Here is a 20,705-nt window from a genome sequence, read left to right on the forward strand (position 1 = left end):
GGTTAAATGTTCAACAATACTGCAATGTTCTAATTCACAGCTTGTTGAGGTGTTAAGGCAGCCCCCCGCACCTCTCTGATTCAGAGGGTTAAATGCAGAAGACACATTTCAGTTGTACAACTGACTAGGTATCTCCTTCCCCCTTTAATGCTGAACATTAATAGTTATCAGGAGAAGAATGCAAGGGCACTTCCGGTTTGGAGCTAGGAACAAATGATGGATAAAATGCTGTTCATTCAAACTAAAAACATTCTAACGTACAGGACTAAACCATGTAGTTTCCACCCCCATAAACACAGCAGGACTAAACCATGTAGTTTCCACCCCCATAAACACAGCAGGACTAAACCATGTAGTTTCCACCCCCATAAACACAGCAGGACTAAACCATGTAGTTTCCACCCCCATAAACACAGCAGGACTAAACCATGTAGTTTCCACCCCCATAAACACAGCAGGACTAAACCATGTAGTTTCCACCCCCATAAACACAGCAGGACTAAAACATGTAGTTTCCACCCCCATAAACACAGCAGGACTAAACCATGTAGTTTCCACCCCCATAAACACAGCAGGACTAAACCATGTAGTTTCCACCCCATAAACACAGCAGGACTAAACCATGTAGTTTCCACCCCATAAACACAGCAGGACTAAACCATGTAGTTTCCACCCCCATAAACACAGCAGGACTAAACCATGTAGTTTCCACCCCCATAAACACAGCAGGACTAAACCATGTAGTTTCCACCCCCATAAACACAGCAGGACTAAACCATGTAGTTTCCACCCCCATAAACACAGCAGGACTAAACCATGTAGATTCCACCCCCATAAACACAGCAGGACAGACAGTTGGACACAAACACAAAGGTGCTATTACAAAAATATACAACTTAACTCTGTGCATTTATTTGATCATTGTTTCAAACTTTTTAGATTTCAAGTGCGAAAGGATGGACGGATTTAATAACATATTGTTGACTTTGTAGAAGCCAAGAGGAAAGGGATAAACAACCCTACATCTAGATTGTTAAAAACACATTCCCAGCAATATTAGAAAATAAATGACAAAACCTGAATATCTATTATTTCACTCCATGCTTATTCAAAGAGGAGTGAATCCTAAGTTCCACTTAAGTAAAATGTTTCTCTCAGTCATGCATTGATCTCTATGGGAGAATAAGTACAAATTTGACTTAAGTGGAAGTTCAGATTTGTCCCAGAAATACCACTAGCCTACCTTCAGTGAACATGACAATCACTTCAAAAAGCACGGACAACCAGCTCAGTAGCTAACCCAGTCAAAACTTGGTGTTAAGAGACTTATGTTAAGCACTTCCCAGCTCTCCTCCATGATGATGTCACTGGGGACGTCTCCCTCACTTCTGGCTGACGATACTGCGGGCGATCAGCTCCTTCATGATCTCATTGGTGCCTCCATAGATGGGCTGGATACGGGAATCCACAAACGCCCTGATGGGGAGAGAGAGGATTTTCATGTGCACTGACAGCATATAACTAAATAGAATAACATGTTATATTTTCATGACACACACATCACCGTCACTCACTTGGCGATGGGGTAGTCCCACATGTAGCCCCAGCCTCCGTGGAGCTGCAGACACCGGGTGGCCACAGAGTTCTGGAGGTCAGACGCCCTGATAAACAAAACAAAGAAAGTCAAGTCAGACGATATAGGGGGTGTCCCAATTCTCTACCCTTCTCGCTGAAGTGTGCACTTCATCATGGGTTTAAAAGCATTGTCTGGAAAGACATCACCAGCATGACTCTTATACCAATCCACTCCCTTTAAATCCAGTCCAAGGGCGGATGTGTAAGTGCACTTTACACGTCAAACATTCTGACAGTTCTGGACTGGAGTAGCATAAATCTGGTGAAAGAAGGTTTAGTATTTGGTTGTGTTCTCACCAGTACTTGGCCATAGAGGCTGTTTGAGAGTCCAGGCGTTTCTCTGTGTGAAGCTGGAGACAGGTGTCTAAAAAGGAGCGGCCCACACAGATCTCAGTCTTCAGCTCTGCCAGCTTGTGCTGCACAGTCTGCACCATGAGACAGGGGGATGGAGTTAGTGGATCACTTCAATATACTACAATACAACTATTCATCCATCTGATCAAACAGAAATGTGTTCTATGGAGATAGTTTGAGGTTAAGTGCCTCGCTCAAGGGCAAAACAGTAGGAGAGACAGGGTCTGACACCAACAGCCCTCTAGTTGCTAGTTCAGTCCCCACTTTGACTCAGCTTCTCTAACCTAGGTTACCTACCACCCCAATAGCACTAGTGTTCACTACACCGAAAACATACCTGTTACTACAGCAGAAATACGAGTCAAAGATAATGCTATCCAACCTGAAGGTGAGCGATGGTCTTGCCGAAAGCCTTCCTCTGAGTCACATAGTTCCTGGTCTCCTCAAACATGAACTCACTGCTGGCGATGGCCATGTCTGCAATCAGCAGGCGTTCCTGGAAGAACAAGAGGTGAAGAGCATTAATAATGACGTGGTCTGTAGCTACTAGATATAGTCATACCTTTGTGACAATCGAGTACATAGGAATAGGTTAGGGGTCAATTCCCTTCAACTCAGTCATTGCTCTTTAAATAAATACAATCGGTATTGCAATTTCAGTTTACTTCCTGAATTGAAATGTACCTGACCCCAACCCTGGTATATCATGCAATGTAATTCCTCTCTGAAAGGTGTACCTGTGGCAGCTCGTTCATCAGGTAGTAGAAGCCCTTGTTGGCCTGTCCCAGCAGGGCAGACGCAGGGAGACGCACGTCCTCAAAGAACAGCTCAGCCGTGTCCTGGGGACAGAGAGACAACGGTTAATATATATATCGAAGGTAATGGCTGTTCTATAAAATGGTCTGACATGACAGTTGACTAGTTCTGGTCATCTGAACCCACTTCTCGTCATCTGAACCCACTTCTCAAGGGACGTCAATGTCAAACCGACTGTTTGAAGCAATGAGTTTTTTTCCCCATTGACCAGACCTGGATTCAATAGTGTTTGTTTTCTTTCAAACACTTTAGCTGCCTTCGATTGAGCTTTAACTACACAATGAAACCAAAGGAATAGTCAAAAATAAAAAGCAACCCATCTCTCTGGTTCTACATACAGGCTCAATCAAACTGAAAGGATGTGAAAAGGAAATCAAAAGTATTTGAACCCAGCCAGGTGGTCAAAATGGCCCCTTAATGAAAGGGGGTTAAAAAATTAGCAATTGAGATTTCTGACTGTACCTGTGCCATCAGGCCAATCTTCTCCAGCTTCTTGCCCGCCTGGAAGCCCGGCATTCCTTTCTCCACCAGGAAGAGGCTGATCCCGTGGGCCGCTGTTTTCGCCTCGCGGTTCGTTACGGTCACCACAATCACCATGTCGGCCATACAGCCGTTGGTGATGAACACCTGTGGGTCAAGGGACAACGGTCAATGACATGGGTCATGTTCAGTTGGGAGAAAATATTTTGAAACGGAGGTACTACCCAAATTTGTCAAGCAAGAAAACTGATTTTTGTTCTCCTTTGCAAAACGTTTTGCTAAGGTGTGCCCTACTGAACACAACCCTAGTCTGGTTAAACCACATCCACCCTGAACGCACCTTGTTGCCGTTGAGGATCCAGTCATCGCCGTCCTTCTTAGCGTACGTTCTGACACCTTGGAGGTCACTGGGTTGAACGGAGAGAAGAGAGGGTCTTTAGGATGAACTGCTATTGGCTAGACAGAGGTAGAAGTTAGAGAACACGTAATGAAAACAAGCAGAATGACCCCAAATTGACCTTACCATCATCAAATTCTCATGCTGAAAGTATAGCTTATTAAAACGAACAAATTTCACACCATCGTGCTGACCCAAACCGTACTGTGTCTGCTTGGATATCTTCTTTTCACATCAGGCTTTCCAGTAGGGTAACCAGACCAGAGCAGTACAGCTCAGCTTGGCCCAGTAGTGTTAAACGTCCTCACCTGCCAGCTCCCGGCTCCGTCATGGCGATAGCCCCGATGCAGGTACCAGCAGCCATCTGGGGTATGAAACGATCAATCTGTTCCTTGGAGCCATAGTTACTGATGTAGGGCATGCAGATCTCAGAGTGGAGGGCAAAGCCTGGGCCAGAGCAGTTAGAGTACATCCTAGAGGACAGAGAGACAGGGTGAGGAGAGGGGTGTAACGTCCTGATATCCCCTTCTGACTTTCCCTGCAGTACAACACAAAGCCTGTTGACAGAATAGCATTTTGATGTTATCAGTAGGCATCTAAGTTAAGTCAGTTGTTTGACATATAAATCACAACTGTATAACATTCTGTTATACGCCCATGGTCATAGCAATAGGGCTTGGGAAATACTAGCCAATCAACCCACACCTGGGCCTGTATTCATATAGCGTCTCAGAGTATGAGTGCTGAGCTAGGATCAGTTTAGATCATAATTAATATGATTATATGGACAGTGGGGAGCTGATCCCTGGTCAGGACAAGATACTCACTGCTCCTCCCACATCACAGCTGCAGACAGCAGATCACCTCCGATCCCACCGTGCTCCTCTGGAGTGAGGATGCCCAACAGACCCTGCTCCCCAGCCTTCTGCCACAGCTCCCTGCTCACCATACCTGCCTTCTCCCATCTGGAGGGGGAGGGAAGACAGAGACCATACCTTAAGTCAGCAGAGTCATCACAACATAATCACATCATGAAAACCATTCAGTTCACTGAAGCAAAAAAAGCTTGATCATCAGCATCCTGTTTATTAGGTCACACAATAGAAAAACCATTCAGTTCATCATCAGCATCCTGTTTATTAGGTCACACAATAGAAAAACCATTCAGTTCATCATCAGCATCCTGTTTATTAGGTCACACAATAGAAAAACCATTCAGTTCATCATCAGCATCCTGTTTATTAGGTCACACAATAGAAAAACCATTTCCAAACATTCTGCAATGGAAAACGAGTGTTCAACTGGTTCCTCCCGCTTTGAGTCAGTTTCCTACCGTTTGGTACTTAATGAACAGGACCCTAGTGTGGAACACTAGGCCTAAGCAGAGATGGTTACAGACAGTCAATACATACTCCTTGTGGTAGGGCACCACCTCCTCTGTCCAGAAACGTCGGACACTCTCCCTGAACATGTCATGATCCTCGTTGAAGATTCTGCGGGTGCCGATGTCCATCAGAGTCTTGGCACTGGACGTCTCCGGACGATTGGACGGGGGAGCTTTCCCTTCCTGGGGCTGGCTGTGCTGCATTCTGGGAAATGGAGGCACATGCACTTATAAATAAACTACATGTTGGTCTAATGGGCATAACAAGGCAGTTGTAAGGCCTAACGTGTCCTACAAAGTCCACCTTTAATCTTTAGGTGTGGTATACTGAACCACTTGTGTGTTTGCTAAAAAAGTTATAAACTGACTTCTGAGATCAGTGTAGTTAGTAGTGGAATTTGAGTCATGGAATTTGACTAGCCCCCCATGACGGGCTGAGTAACCTAGAATGACATTACTAATGCCATTAAGTTAAAGCAACCAAACCAAGGAGCAAACAAAACAACCAGTCAAATCAATCAGGAGAGTCAGGTTCATGAATAGGAAGTATGCAGTGATGCATCTTCAGATTAAAAACCACATTATCTGGTGTAAAAACCTGTAGCTAGCAGTGTTGGATAGCTGAGTTACAAACTCAAACCCAATACTTACCTCATATGTGAAGGAACACGTTAGGTAGGCTTTAAAGGCCATTTCTGGGAAAGTGTGCCAAAGGTGACTGTGTCCCAGTTTAGCATTAGCGGGTCAACAGACAATGTTGAACACTATAAGAAGCTATATTTTGTTGATGACTACATATGACAAGGCTGTCTTAACTCAAATATTTGTTTAAAATAAATAACTTATTTCCTGCTCAATGACAGTAAATTAACGTGAATGATAAGCATATCTACAGACATCGTTTCTCCAGTAAAATTAGCATGCAAATCTACGACACGCACCTGGCATTTGCAGAAGAAAGTACCTGTCCACCTCGACATACATTTTTCACACCAGAATAACACGCTTTGACAGCTTTTGACAACATTTTCCTCCGTAACGTTACCGCTTTTACGCAACTGACACAATAACATTGAATGCGTATCTTCCCTAGTATTTCAAGCGTAGGCTACGGTCTCATTTGTTGAAGTTACTGCCATCTACTGGGCGGAGGTAAGGCCTGCTGAATGAACATATTACATCAGATGTGATACATTCCAAACATAATGGATGATATACAGTGCATTCGGAAAGTATTCAGACCCCTTCACGTTTTCCACATTTTGTTACATTACAGCCTTAATGATGAAATTATAATTTTCCCTCATCAATCTACACACAATATCCCATAATGACAAAGCGTAAAACAGGGTTTTAGAAATGATCATGTATTCAACATTTTAAACGAAATGCCTTATATTTATAAGTATTCAGACCCTTTGCTATGAGACTCAACATTGAGCTCAGGTGCATCCTGTTTCCATTGATCATCCTTCAGATGTTTCTACAACTAGATTGTAGTCCATCGGTGGTAAATTCAATTGATTGGACATGTTTTGGAAAGGCACACACCTGTCTATATAAGGTCCCACAGTTGACAGTGCATGTCAGCACAAAAACCAAGCCATGAGGTCAAAGGAATTGTTCGTAGAGTGCTGACACAGGATTGTGTCGAGGCACAGATCTGGGGAAGGGTACCAAAACATTTCTGCAGCATTGACGGTCCTCAAAAACAAAGTGGCCTTCATCATTATTAAATGGAAGATGTTTGGAACCACCAAGACTCTTCCTAGAGCTGGCCACCCGGCCAAACTGAGCAATCGGGGGAGAAGTGCCTTGGTCAGGGAGGTGACCAAGAACCCAATAGTCACTCTGACAGAGCTCCAGAGATCCTCTGTGGAGATGGGAGAAACTTCCAGAAGGACAACCATCTCTTGGGCATTCCACCAATCAGGCTGTTATGGTAGAGTGGCCAGACGGAAGCCACTCCTCAGTAAAAGGCACATGACAACCCACTTGGACTATGCCAAAAGGCACCTAAAGGACTCTCAGACCATGAGAAACAAGATTCTCTGGTCTGATGAAACCAAGATTGTACTCTTTGGCCTGAATGACAAGCATCACGTCTGGAGCAAACTTGGCACCATCCCTACAGTGAATTATGGTGGTGGCAGCATCATGCTATGGGGGTTTTTCAGCAGCATGGAGTGGGAGACTAGTCAGGATCGAGGGAAAGATGAACAGAGCAAAGTACAGAGAGATCCTTGATGAAAACCTGCTCCAGAGCGCTAAGGACCTCAGACTGGGGAGAAGGTTCATCTTCCAACTGGACAATGACCCGAAGCACACAGCCAAATCAAAGCAGGAGTGGACAAGTCTCTGAATGCCCATGAGTGGCCCAGCCAGAACCCGGACTTGAACCCAATCAAACATTTCTGGAGACCTGAAAATATCTGTGCAGCAACATTCCTCATCCAACCTGACAGCGCTTGAGAGGATCTGCAGAGAAGAATGGGAGAAACTCCTCAAATACAGGTGTGCAAAGCTTGTAGTGTCATACCCAAGAGGACTCGAGGCTGTAATCACTGCCAAAGGTGCTTTAACAAAGTACTGAGTGAAGGGTCTGAATATTTATGTAAATGTAATCATTTCTAAAAAATAAAAAAACGTTTTTGCTTTGTCATAATGGGGTATTGTGATGTCATTATGGGGTATTGTGATGTCATTATGGGGTATTGTGATGTCATTATGGGGTATTGTGATGTCATTATGGGGTATTGTGTGTAGATTGAGGAGGGGAAAAAACGATTTAATACATTTTAGAATAAAGTAACAACATGTGGAAAAGGGGACCCCATGAATACTTCCAAATGCACTTATTTAGGCTTCAACAATAATCCAGTGAGATTTAATAAAACATTTGAATTTGTTGTTTTATTCAAAAGGCAGTATGTTTTGTGTTAAATTGGATTTTAGAGTCGATTTTCACGGAAATCAAATCGAATTTGTCAGTTGTAGACCTAACCATAAAATGCCTACTTACAAGTCCTTAACCAACAATGCAGTTTCAAGAAAAAGGGTTAAGAAAAGATTTACTAAATAAAAGTAAAAAATAAATAAAATCTAAACACAAGAAACTAACTAATGAGGCTATATTCAGGGGGTACCGGTTATTGAGGTAATATGTACATGTAGGTAGGGGTAAAGTGACTATGCATAGATAATAAACAGCGAGTAGCAGCAGCATAAAAAGGGGAGGGGTCAATGCAAATAGTCTGGGTAGCCATTTGACTAACTGTTTAGGAGTCTTATGGTTTAGGGGGTAGAAACCGTTAAGGAGCCTTTTGGACCTAGACTTGGCGCTCCGGTACCGCTTACCGTGTGGTAGCAGAGAGAACAGTCTATGACTAAGGTGGCTCATACTTCATACTCCAGGTAATCCAGAGATTGTGAACTAGCTTTTTGAATTGGTCATTTCATTCAACAGCAAGTATGTACCAAGAGAAAACATAATGTTTTACAGTGGATTTCAGAGTGGGCTAACATACATTTTCTGCAGTACAAAAGTGCTTTATGATATAGCCACTCTTGATATATTACTTGATGACACTTCAGTACCCATACGTGGATAAATGTCACGGCTCATTTGCTAAGTGGGATCCTTGAGATGACCTTAGAGTTCGTCAGAGTTCGATGTCCCAAGGAACCCACTTAGTATTGACCGACATGGATGTTGCATTGGTTTCATCCAGGTTTGTTTGACAGTGATTGACTGCAAACATATTCATTCATTCCATCCACCACATAAGACTTCTGGTCATATTATCTCATAAATCCATAATAAATCAACTAACTTATCTTCATTGGACCCAATGCATCATTGATAGGTATTCTGACAACGGATCAAGTTTCTGAAAATGTGTCAAACAGTTGATGGAAGAAAAGTTATTTTGTAATGTCTTATTCTGTCTTCCTCTTTGATCCCACTAACTTACTGTTGCAACATGTTACTGTAAAGATTCAGCTGTGTCTTCTTTCAGTCAACAGGTGAGGTGAGTTGTTCACATTACGTAAATATAGATTTTGTGTGTATATATATATACAGTGAGGCAAAAAGTATTTAGTCAGCCACCAATTGTGCAAGTTCTCCCACTTAAAAAGATGAGAGAGGCCTGTAATTTCCATCATAGGTACACTTCAACCATGACGGACAAAATGAGAAGAAAAAAATCCAGAAAATCACATTGTAGGATTTTTAATGAATTTATTTGCAAATGATGGTGGAAAATAATTTGGACACACCTACTCATTCCAGGGTTTCTCTTTATTTGTACTATTTTCTACATTGTAGAATAAATGTGAAGACATCAAAACTATGAAATAACACATATGGAATCATGTAGTAACCAAAAAAAGTGTTAAATTAAAATATATTTGAGATACTTCAAAGTAGCCACCCTTTGCCTTGATGACAGCTTTGCACACTCTTGGCATATTTTCAACCAGATTTCCCTGGAATACTTTTCCAATAGTCTTGAAGGAGTTCCCACATATGCTGAGCACTTGTTAACTGCTTTTCCTTCACTCTGTGGTCCAACTCATCCCAAACCATCTCAATTGGGTTGAGGTTGGGTGATTGTGGAGGACAGGTCATCTCATGCAGCACTCCCATCACTCTCCTTCTTGGTAAAATAGCCCTTACACAGCCGGGAGGTGTATTGGGTCATTGTCCTGTTGAAAAACAAATGATAGTCCCACTAAGCGCAAACCAGATGGGATGGCGTATTGCTGCAGAATGCTGTGGTAGCCATGCTGGTTAAGTGTGCCTTGAATTCTAAATAAATCACAGACAGTGTCACCAGCAAAGCACCCCCACACCCCCACACAATCACACCACCTCCTCCATGATTAATGGTGGGAACCACACATGCAGAGGTCATCTGTTCACCTACTCTGTGTCTCACAAACACACAGCGGCTAGAACCAACAATCTCAGATTTGGACTCATCAGACCAAAGGACACATTTCCACTGGTCTAATGTCCATTGCTTGTGTTTCTTGGCCCAAGAAAGTCTCTTCTTCTTATTGGTGTCCTTTAGTAGTGGTGTCTTTGCAGTAATTCGACCATGAAGGCCTGATTCACAGTCTCCTCTGAACAGTTGATGTTGAGATGTGTCTGTCACTTGAACTCTGTGAAGCATTTATTTGGGCTGCAATTTCTGAGGCTGGTAACTCTAATTTATCCTCTGCAGCAGAGGTAACTCTGGGTCTTCCTTTCCTGTGGCGGTCCTCATGAGAGCCAGTTTCATCATAGCGCTTGATGGTTTTTGCCACTGCACTTGAAGAAATTTTCCGTATTGACTGACCTTCATGTCTTGTAATGATGTAATGATGGAGTGTTGTTTAGATTTGCTTATTTGAGCTGTTCTTGCCATAATATGGACTTGGTCTTTTACCAAATAGGGATATCTTCTGTATACCAACCCTACCTTGTCACAACAACGGATTGGTTCAAACGCGTTTAAAAGGAAAGAAATTCCACAAATGAACTTTTAACAAGGCACACCTGTTCATTTAAATGCATTCCAGGTGAGTACCTCATGGAGCTGGTTGAGAGAATGCCAAGAGTGTGTAAAGCTGTCATCAATTCAAAGGGTGGCTACTTTGAAGAATCTCAAATATAAAATATATTTAGATTTGTTTAACACTTTCTTGCTTACTACATGATTCCATGTGTTATTTCATAGTTTTGAAATCTTCACTTTAATTCTACAACATAGAAAATAGTCAAAATAAAGAAAATCTTGGAATGACTGGTACTGTAAATGAGATGAGTTTTCAGCATATTTCAGAGATAAGATAACCAACATTAGGCTGGGTATCAGTCAAAAAATACCTGATGAGAAGTTATGATATTTGCCCTAGCCTACCATGCAAAGGCACTATGGATGTATTTTCCCTGGTTGACACAGACATGCTCAGGAAAGTTATATCACAACTTAAGCCTTCTACCTACCTTCTCGATCCTATCCCCACCACCTTCTTCAAACAGTTTTTAATTGCGCATCTGAAGAAGTGAAAGCTATTGTTAATCACTCCATGTTCACAGCCTCATTCCCCACCACACTAAAAACTGCTATGGTGAAACCCCTTCTGAAGAAAAGTAATCTAGATTCTTCAGCTCATAGCCAACTGTATTTTTTGGGGAAAAAAATACAATCTGGTTTTCATGCCCGCCACAGCACAATGACAGCTTTAGTTAAAGTGGTAAATGGTCTTAGACACAGATGCTGAACAGCTCTCTGTCCTTGTACTCTGATGTCCTTCTGGACAGACTGGAGAGGTGGGTTTGCCTCTCCAGTCCAGTTCTAAATTGGTTTAGGGCCCATTTAAACAGTCGAGAGTTTGTCACCCTTGGTGAACTTAACTCAGGAGAAAATACATATCACATGTGGAGTTCCACAAGTATCAATTTTGGGTCTGGTGCTGTTCAGTTTATACGTTACCCCTTGGCAGTGTTAAATACTTGGATGGCTCACAACTTCCTCCAGCTAAATCAAGACAAGACTGAGGTACTTATTGTTGGAGCCAAAGCACAGAGATTCACGGGCAATAAAGATAAAACACCAGGTAAAAAACCTAGGTGTTATTTGAGATTACATTTCAAATCACACATTAGGAATGTGACCAAAACAGCTTTTTACCGCCTGAGGAACATTGCCAAGGTGCGACTGTTTCTCTGACACAGGGACTCATCCATGCTTTTATTAAAAGCAGGCTTGACTACTGTAATGTCTGGTCTACCCAAGAAAGCCACTGGTCAACTGCAAAACATACAGAATGCTGCAGCACAGGTACTGACCAAGACCAGACGGAGAACACACATTACACCGGTTTTAAGGTCTCTGCACTGGCTGCCTGGGAGTTCTTCTATTGGTTTTAAATAAATCCACGATTGTTCACCCCAATACATGTCAGACATGCTTTTAAGTTCTGTACCCAGTAGGTCCCTCAGGTCCTCTGGCACTGGCCTTTTAACTATCCCAAAGCCTAGGACCAAGAGACATGGAGGCAGCCTTTTAACTATCCCAAAGCCTAGGACCAAGAGGCATGGAGGCAGCCTTTAGTTACTATGCCCCCAGCCTTTGGAATAGCCTGCCAGAGAACCTGAGGGGGGCTGAAACTGTGGACATATTTAAAAGAGATCTTTAAAAAAACATGCTTTCCTTAGGGTGCTTTTTAGTTGTTCAGTTTGTGTAATTATTATTACACAAAATATGAAAGGCATATTATTATTATTATCTTGTTTGTTGTGTAGTAAATATTTCAACATTAATTTCCATTGTTTGTGTTTGTTTTCTTCTGTAAAGCACATTAAGTTGCAATTCATGTGTGTAATGTGATATTTGATTAAGTGAAAGTTCAGATTCACCCCAGAAACACCACTGGCCTTCCTTCAGTGAACATCACTTCAAAAGGCACGGACAACCAGCTCAGTAGCTAACCCAGTCAAAACTGCTGTTGGTGTTAAGAGACTTATGTTAACCACTTCCCAGCTCTCCTCCATGATGACGTCACTGGGACGTCTCCCTCACTTATGGCTGACGATACTGCGGGCGATCAGCTCCTTCATGATCTCATTGGTGCCTCCATAGATGGGCTGGATACAGGAGTTCACAAATGCCCTGAGAGAGTGAGAGGATTTTCATATGAACTGACCGCATAGAAAAATAATAAATATATATACACACTCACACACACTACCAGTCAAAAGTTTGGACACACCTACTCATTCAATGGTTTTTCATTATTTGTACAATTTTCTACATTGTAGCTTCATGAAGTAGTCACCTTGAATGCATTTCAATGAATAGGTGTGCCTTGTTAAAAGTTAATTTGTGGAATTTCTTTCCTTCTTGATGGTGAAAGGCATCCTACAGACACTGACCCCCACTGCAGGCAACACAGTCTTCATGGTGAAAGGCATCGTACAGACACTGACCCCCACTGCAGGCAACATAGTCTTCATGGTGAAAGGCATCCTACAGACACTGACCCCCACTGCAGGCAACACAGTCTTCATGGTGAAAGGCATCGTACAGACACTGACCCCCACTGCAGGCAACATAGTCTTCATGGTGAAAGGCATCCTACAGACACTGACCCCCACTGCAGGCAACACAGTCTTCATGGTGAAAGGCATCCTACAGACACTGACCCCCACTGCAGGCAACACAGTCTTCATGGTGAAAGGCATCCTACAGACACTGACCCCCACTGCAGGCAACACAGTCTTCATGGTGAAAGGCATCCTACAGACACTGACCCCCACTGCAGGCAACACAGTCTTCATGGTGAAAGGCATCCTACAGACACTGACCCCCACTGCAGGCAACACAGTCTTCATGGTGAAAGGCATCCTACAGACACTGACCCCCACTGCAGGCAACACAGTCTTCATGGTGAAAGGCATCCTACAGACACTGACCCCCACTGCAGGCAACACAGTCTTCATGGTGAAACGCATCGTACAGACACTGACCCCCACTGCAGGCAACACAGTCTTCATGGTGAAAGGCATCCTACAGACACTGACCCCCACTGCAGGCAACACAGTCTTCATGGTGAAAGGCATCGTACAGACACTGACCCCCACTGCAGGCAACACAGTCTTCATGGTGAAACGCATCGTACAGACACTGACCCCCACTGCAGGCAACACAGTCTTCATGGTGAAAGGCATCCTACAGACACTGACCCCCACTGCAGGCAACAAAGATATTGACCGCAGCCCTTCTCCAAACCAACTTGGTCATTTTTTACTGTTTCAAAGATCACACATTTTATTTACCTTCCTTGCCATGTTGAATATCCTTTTGCAGAGTTCCATTGTGAGACATGCCTGGAGACGGATACAGCAGGCATGAAGGACTGTTAAAGGAGTGTCTACATGCCTGGAGACCGGTACAGCAGGCATGAAGGACTGTTAAAGGAGTGTCTACATGCCTGGAGACCGGTACAGCAGGCATGAAGGACTGTTAAAGGAGTGTCTACATGCCTGGAGACCGGTACAGCAGGCATGAAGGACTGTTAAAGGAGTGTCTACATGCCTGGAGACCGGTACAGCAGGCATGAAGGACTGTTAAAGGAGTGTCTACATGCCTGGAGACCGGTACAGCAGGCATGAAGGACTGTTAAAGGAGTGTCTACATGCCTGCCACCTTCAACTTCAACCAACGTGTTCTCTTCACATGAAGAAATGAAGATTGCTGCGCCATGAATGTAACGTCAAGCATTTTTGACCATGCTTGATCAGAAGACAGAGCATTATTCTAAAGCAAGACTAACAGACTCATTTTAATGCAAGACTGGTGGAGGCTATTTAATAATTTACTGCTAATTTGTTATTTATCAGACATGGAAAACCACTGCCGTCTGCTAAACGTCCATGGCTAGTTGCAGGTGGAACGTTGGAAAAATAAATACATGTTTTGCTCCATTAAGTAGTCCAACAATGCGCACGTTGCCATCTTGTCTATTTCAAATCTTCTCTCGTTGAGTGAGACAGGTAGGAATCCACCCCAAAGTGCTGCATGTCATGAGCGTGTCTCAGAAATCAAGCGTTGCTTTGAGTGACTCACCTGTCTCCATCAATGAGAGAAGATTTGAAAAAAGACAAGAAGGTGATGTACATGTTGGATTGATCATTTTTTAGGTAATAAACTGAGCATTTTCTCAATTCCAACTTTCCACCTGCAACTGGTCATGGAAGCGTAGAACACTGTGGTGGTTTCCAAGTCGGGAATTTTGAAAAGTCCCACAAGTAAAGGAAAAATGCACTCTTTACCATTAACATTAGCTACTGCACGTATCAACGGCTGTCCACCAACTGGAACAGCTAGTGAAGTCAGACTAGCCATTGATTTATTAGTTAGGTGAGAGACACAGCGAGAGAGAGATTCCAAAGTACAAATACACATCCAAAAGCCTGCTGATTTGAATTGCTTATTCAGTGGCCCTCTCCTTCTCCCGGTAGATGTGAGGCTGGTCGAGGCTGAGGTCCTGAGTGTCCCAGTGGAGTAGTGCAGACGGGGAACAGAGCCTAGACACTTACTCATGGACCTGAACACCGGCCTGATAAGGAACACATCAGCGAGATGGACAGGAGAGTTAAGGAGGTAAGGAAGATTAATAGAAACGTTAAGGTCATTTTCCAGTCATTTTGAATAAAGTTCTGTCCACTGCTGGAAGTCTCTCTCTCTAATGTACACTCCTTCTGTAGACTAGTTCAGACAGGGAACCGAGAACTCCCAGAAAACTCTGGTGGACATCGGGAGCTAATGTACACTCCTTCTGTAGACTAGTTCAGACAGGGAACCGAGAACTCCCAGAAAACTCTGGTGGACATCGGGAGCAGATGCATCATCAATCTTGTCAGGAGATGGAGAGAACTTGCATCTCAGGGTGAGGAGGTGTGTGCGTACTGATGGAGTCTGCTTGCTGTAAAGCCCTATCTAAACCATTTACAATTGTCTGTTCACACTTTCCAGGCTGCCAGTCACTTCCAGTTATGCGGGCTACGTACAGGCCAGAGTCAGCTCCACTATGCCCTGGGGGACATGAAGAACATCCAGAAGTCCCTGGTAGACATTAGCAAGGACTGGAGGCAAAGCATCAACATCATTGAATCCTGAAAGATGTACAATATGCTGGTGGCAGACCCTCCTTTTATTGGTAGAGGAAGCCGAGCTGCTGGAGGGCCACCACAAGCTGATGACCCTGGAGTATTCATGGAATGACCTCATGTATGAGCAATACCGCATGGACAGAAAAAACACGCACAACATGAACCTCAAACCGCTTTGGCAAGGTGGGGGGGCCTGTTGGACGACCTGGCCAAGCAGCTGTAGCGCGTCAAGGGCACCGAGTCGGTGACACGGGAGTCGGTCAAGATGTGGCCGAAGGAATCAGACCTAAAACCTCAGCAGCACGATGACAACAATCAGACATGATGAGCAACACCTGCGCCAGGAGGCTGTGGAAGGAACAGAGTGTCAGCCTGTCTATCCGCACAACTCAACCTGGTTTGTCTTTAATATTTAGAACAATAATCATTTCTCCGGATGATCCATCTTCTCCATATTGGGACACAATCACCCTGGGATATATGAATGAGAGAACCATGTATGTGCTTCCCTGTACTGTGGACATTCACACATAACGCACGCACGCACGCACCCGCGCACACATACACTACAGTACCTGAATCAAGCGCAGACACGTGTTCAATCGGTGACATCCCCGGCTCTGAAACCTAGAAGTAGTTATTTCCCTTTATCTGGGTATGCGGTTTTTGTGGAACGATGGGTTACAATGCTTCATGGGTGACTGTTGTCGATGTGTTCAGAGGGTCCCTGTTTCGAGGCCAGGTTAGGGAACGGAGGGTGAAGGAAGCAATACCGTAACATAAATAAACACACACCCATTCACAGAAAACCAGAGACAACATCTATCATTTAAATCGGAGGTTCCCATAGTAATGCAGGCAGGCCAAACAAAGCTGGCACTTACAGTACGACATCAGCAGCAACCATATATTTACGGATCTACTTTCCATGCAATAAAATGAAGAAATTCACGTTAAGGAACAGATTGTACAATAAATCTGGACTACTGGTTCAAAATCCCAGCCTTTAAAATCCTCACTTGCGCCTACATTATTCATAATAATGGGCATTCCCCCTATTTTTTCCAGAACTGTTGCAGTGGCTTAAACAGAAGGATGGAATGAACGCTGCTAAGAATTGAAATAGCAGTGTCGAAAACATCATTACACACTTCCCTGTTGACTTTCCTTCAGTGCTTTGCATGTGCCAACATAGACGATAAACAGTCCTTGCTCTCTGGAATCCTTGGGATGTCCCTACCCAATTGAAGTTGGAATTGAAAATGGTTAAGGTTAGGGTTAGTTAAGGTTTATGGTTAAGATTTAGGGTAAGGACGTCCCAAGGACCCAGGATAGCACTAACCGATGATAAACACAGTTTATGATGGTGGACACGTCAATGGTGGACAGTTCGCAAGTCGCATTAGTACATTTTCTAACACATCTCCCCAGTACTTAATAGAGCGTCTGACAGAATTACGAAAGATTTCAGTTCTGGGTTAACCGAAAATAGCATGAAAGACTGAAGTGTTTTTGTATTGCTTATAAGCCCATATTCAGTCAAAGTCCGTACCACACCGTACTTGGTATTGTTGGTATCATAGCGTGGTAAATGGTCTTTGACAATAACATGTGCTCATTACAAGGAGTCAGGTAGCCTCACAGTTAAGAACATTGGGCCAGTAACAAATTCGAATCCCCAAACTGACTAGGTGAAAAATCTGTCGATGTGCCCTTGAGCATGTTACTTAACCAGAGCGACTTACAGGAGACATTACAGGTTAAGTCCATGAGGTCTCCCCTAGTCCATGAGGTTCCCCCCTAGTCCATGAGGTTCCCCCTAGTCCATGAGGTTCCCCCCTAGTCCATGACGTCCCTCCCCTAGTCCATGAGGTCCCTCCCCTAGTCCATGAGGTCCATCCCCTAGTCCATGAGGTCCCCCCCCCCTAGTCCATGAGGTCCCTCCCCTAGTCCATGAGGTCCCTCCCCTAGTCCATGAGGTCCCTCACCTAGTCCATGAGGTTCCGCCTAGTCCATGAGCTCCCTCCCCTAGTCCATGAGGTCCCCCCCTCTCCTAGTCCATGAGGTCCCCCCAGTCCATGAGGTCCCTCCCCCAGTCCATGAGGTCCCTCCCCCAGTCCATGAGGTCCCTCCCCTAGTCCATGAGGTCCCCCCCTAGTCCATGTGGTTCCCCCCTAGTCCATGAGTTCCCCCCCTAGTCCATGTGGTTCCCCCTAGTCCATGAGGTCCCCCCCCTAGTCCATGTGGTTCCCCCCTAGTCCATGAGGTCCCCCCCCTAGTCCATGTGGTTCCCCCCTAGTCCATGAGGTTCCCCCTAGTCCATGAGGTTCCCCCTAGTCCATGAGGTCCCCCCCCAGTCCATGAGCCCCCCCCCAGTCCATGTGGTTCCCCCCTAGTCCATGAGGTTCCCCCCTAGTCCATGAGGTTCCCCCCTAGTCCATGAGGTTCCCCCTAGTCCATGAGGTCCCCCTCCCTAGTCCATGAGGTCCCCTCCTAGTCCATGTGGTTCCCCCCTAGTCCATGAGGTTCCCCCCTAATCCATAAGGTTCCCCCCTAATCCATAAGGTTCCCCCCTAGTCCATGAGGTCCCCTCCTAGTCCATGAGGTTCCCCCCTAGTCCATGAGGTTCCCCCCTAATCCATAAGGTTCCCCCCTAGTCCATGAGGTTCCCCCCCTAGTCTATGAGGTTCCCCCCTAATCCATAAGGTTCCCCCCTAGTCCATGAGGTTCCCCCCTAGTCCATGAGGTTCCACCCCTAGACTATGAGGTCTCCCTCCCCTAGTCCATTAGGTTCTCCCCCCCCCTAGTCCATGAGGTCTCCCTCCCCTAGTCCATGAGGTCTCCCCCCCTAGTCCATGAGGTCCCCCCCCCGAGTCCATGAGGTCCCCCCCCCTAGTCCATGAGGTCCCCCCCCCCCCTAGTCCATGAGGTCTCCCTCCCCTAGTCCATGAGGTCTCCCCCCCTAGTCCATGAGGTCTCCCCCCCTAGTCCATGAGGTCCCCCCCCCCCCCCTAGTCCATGAGGTCTCCCATGGTCCATGAGGTTCCCTAGTGGAAACACGTATAACCAGGCCAGCTCGGCTCAGTTCAAAAGTGTGAAATGGTGAAACACTTACCACAAGCCAGGCTCGCTTTAGCGTTCTGCCTGAACTAGGGTATCCATGTTTTTTTAGATCCCAAAACATGTCTGGCATGTTTTCCTTGCCAGTGGGTTGAGGGCAGGACAGTGGGGGCACTGAGTTGTTTTTGTCTTGGTAATTTTTCCTGAAAATAAAAAAACTATGTAGTGGGTAATATAAATGTTGAGCTGACCCGAGTAATCTAATAGAGAGGATGCAGAATAAAGTCCCAAAGCAGAAATGCAAGAAAATGTATAAATGAAATATAAAGAATGATAATTACCACTGAACAGATTCCAAGATCCCAGATTGTATGTGTTCCCGAATACTAAATTGTACCTTTATTGGTTCACAAATCCCAGACTGTACCTTCATGGCTGGTATCAGGAACAAGCTAACAATGTGGCAAGCTCTAATAACTGAGATCTGCATACAAATACACACCCTTTTTTAAAACTGTATAACTGATCTTGGACCTGCATTTTGCGTGATGGTACAAAGGTATTTCATTTTTTTGCAGATATTTTTTTATTGAACCTTTATTTAATTAGGCAAGTCAGTTAATTTTAAGAATGAATTCTTATTTCCAATGACAGCCTATGATTTCCAGGATTGTGGTAAATAAGTTTGCAACTATGCTGATCAAACAAAATTATTTTGAGAATCTATGAAATCATTACACTGCGACTATGTTAAAATTCAGATACGGATCAGCTATTGTTATAAACTGTAAATTAGGTTTGTTAAACACAAGTTTGTCTAACCTTACCTTATCAATCCAGTATGACTATTTCGGTTAAACTTCGGAACTGATCGGGGAAAATGTGCATTAGGTCGCCGACATAACCATAACAGTATTGATTACCAGGCAGCATGAAGGCAAAAGATAAGTGAAAGAGCTTCAGATATAGAAGCACCCGATTAGCCACTAATCACCCCATTAAAAGGTGGAAAAATCCACATTCACCATATGAATGGTGTGATTGGTAAGATGTTTCCACCTTTTAATGGTGTGATTGGTAAGATGTTTCCACCTTTTAATGGTGTGATTGGTAAGATGTTTCCACCTTTTAATGGTGTGATTGGTAAGATGATTCCACCTTTTAATGGTGTGATTGGTAAGATGATTCCACCTTTTAATGGTGTGATTGGTACTGCTCAAAACGAACAGATCTGGCACTTGCAGTAGAGAGTATCTGTCAACCCCGACATACATTTTTCACACTAGTTAAACACGTTTTGACAGCTTTTGAGAACATTTTCCCGTGTAACACTTTTACCCAACCGACACAACAAAAGTGAATGTGTTTCTTTAAGAGTAGGCTACAGCCTCATCTGTTGAATGTGCTGCCATCTACTGGGCGGAGGTAAGGCCTGCTGAATGAGCCTACGACATATTTTCTCTGCCTACACATTACATACGATGATATATCCTAGGGTAGTATGGGATTAGGGCTTCAATAATCCAATAAGATTAACAAAACTTTTTAATTTGTTATTTTATTCAAAACCCAATATGTTTTGGGTTACATTGAAAAGTCTAAATTTCAGGGTATTTTTTAAAATATTTAACCTTTTATTTAACTAGGCAAGTCAGTTAAGAACAAATTCTTATCCCCCATCAGTGTGGGATTTGCTATTCTCTAATCCAGTGAGATTGTGAACTAACCTTTTGAATGGGCCATTTCATTCAACAGCAAGTATGTACCAAAAGAGAATATGTTTTACAGTGGGCTAACATATTTTCTGCAGCACAAAAAGGCTTGATATGTTGTTTGATGATACTTTAATACCCATGTATGGATACATGGCACGGCTGTATGGGACTAGTCAAACATGGTAGATGCTAAGTGAG

The 20,705-nt window shown here is 44.0% G+C and overlaps 1 protein-coding gene across 1 annotated transcript; it reads right to left on the reverse strand.

The window, feature by feature from the left end:
* Positions 1-890: 890 nt before the first annotated feature.
* acadl (acyl-CoA dehydrogenase long chain) lies at positions 891-6,210 on the reverse strand. Its single transcript, XM_020474624.2, has 11 exons — positions 6,008-6,210; positions 5,095-5,271; positions 4,510-4,647; positions 3,991-4,155; positions 3,626-3,692; positions 3,268-3,432; positions 2,727-2,828; positions 2,372-2,485; positions 1,933-2,060; positions 1,575-1,661; positions 891-1,476 (listed from the first exon to the last, which is right to left on the reverse strand). Exons 1-11 carry the CDS (start codon positions 6,091-6,093, stop codon positions 1,383-1,385), a joined length of 1,323 nt encoding a protein of 440 aa, XP_020330213.1. The 5' UTR covers positions 6,094-6,210; the 3' UTR covers positions 891-1,382.
* Between the last annotated feature and the right edge of the window lie 14,495 nt (positions 6,211-20,705).

The sequence above is a fragment of the Oncorhynchus kisutch genome, unplaced genomic scaffold, assembly GCF_002021735.2.
Source record: "Oncorhynchus kisutch isolate 150728-3 unplaced genomic scaffold, Okis_V2 Okis05a-Okis16b_hom, whole genome shotgun sequence".
In the NCBI taxonomy this organism is placed as follows: Eukaryota; Metazoa; Chordata; class Actinopteri; order Salmoniformes; family Salmonidae; genus Oncorhynchus; species Oncorhynchus kisutch.

Coding starts and splice junctions, on each gene's coding strand:
- acadl (XM_020474624.2), bottom strand. CDS start 6,093: ATGTTGTCAAAAGCTGTCAAAGCGTGTTATTCTGGTGTGAAAAATGTA. Junction 5,272..6,007: donor CTTTCTTCTGCAAATGCCAG/GTGCGTGTCGTA, acceptor TCCATTTCCCAG/AATGCAGCACAGCCAGCCCC. Junction 3,433..3,625: donor GGATCCTCAACGGCAACAAG/GTGCGTTCAGGG, acceptor CTTGACCCACAG/GTGTTCATCACCAACGGCTG.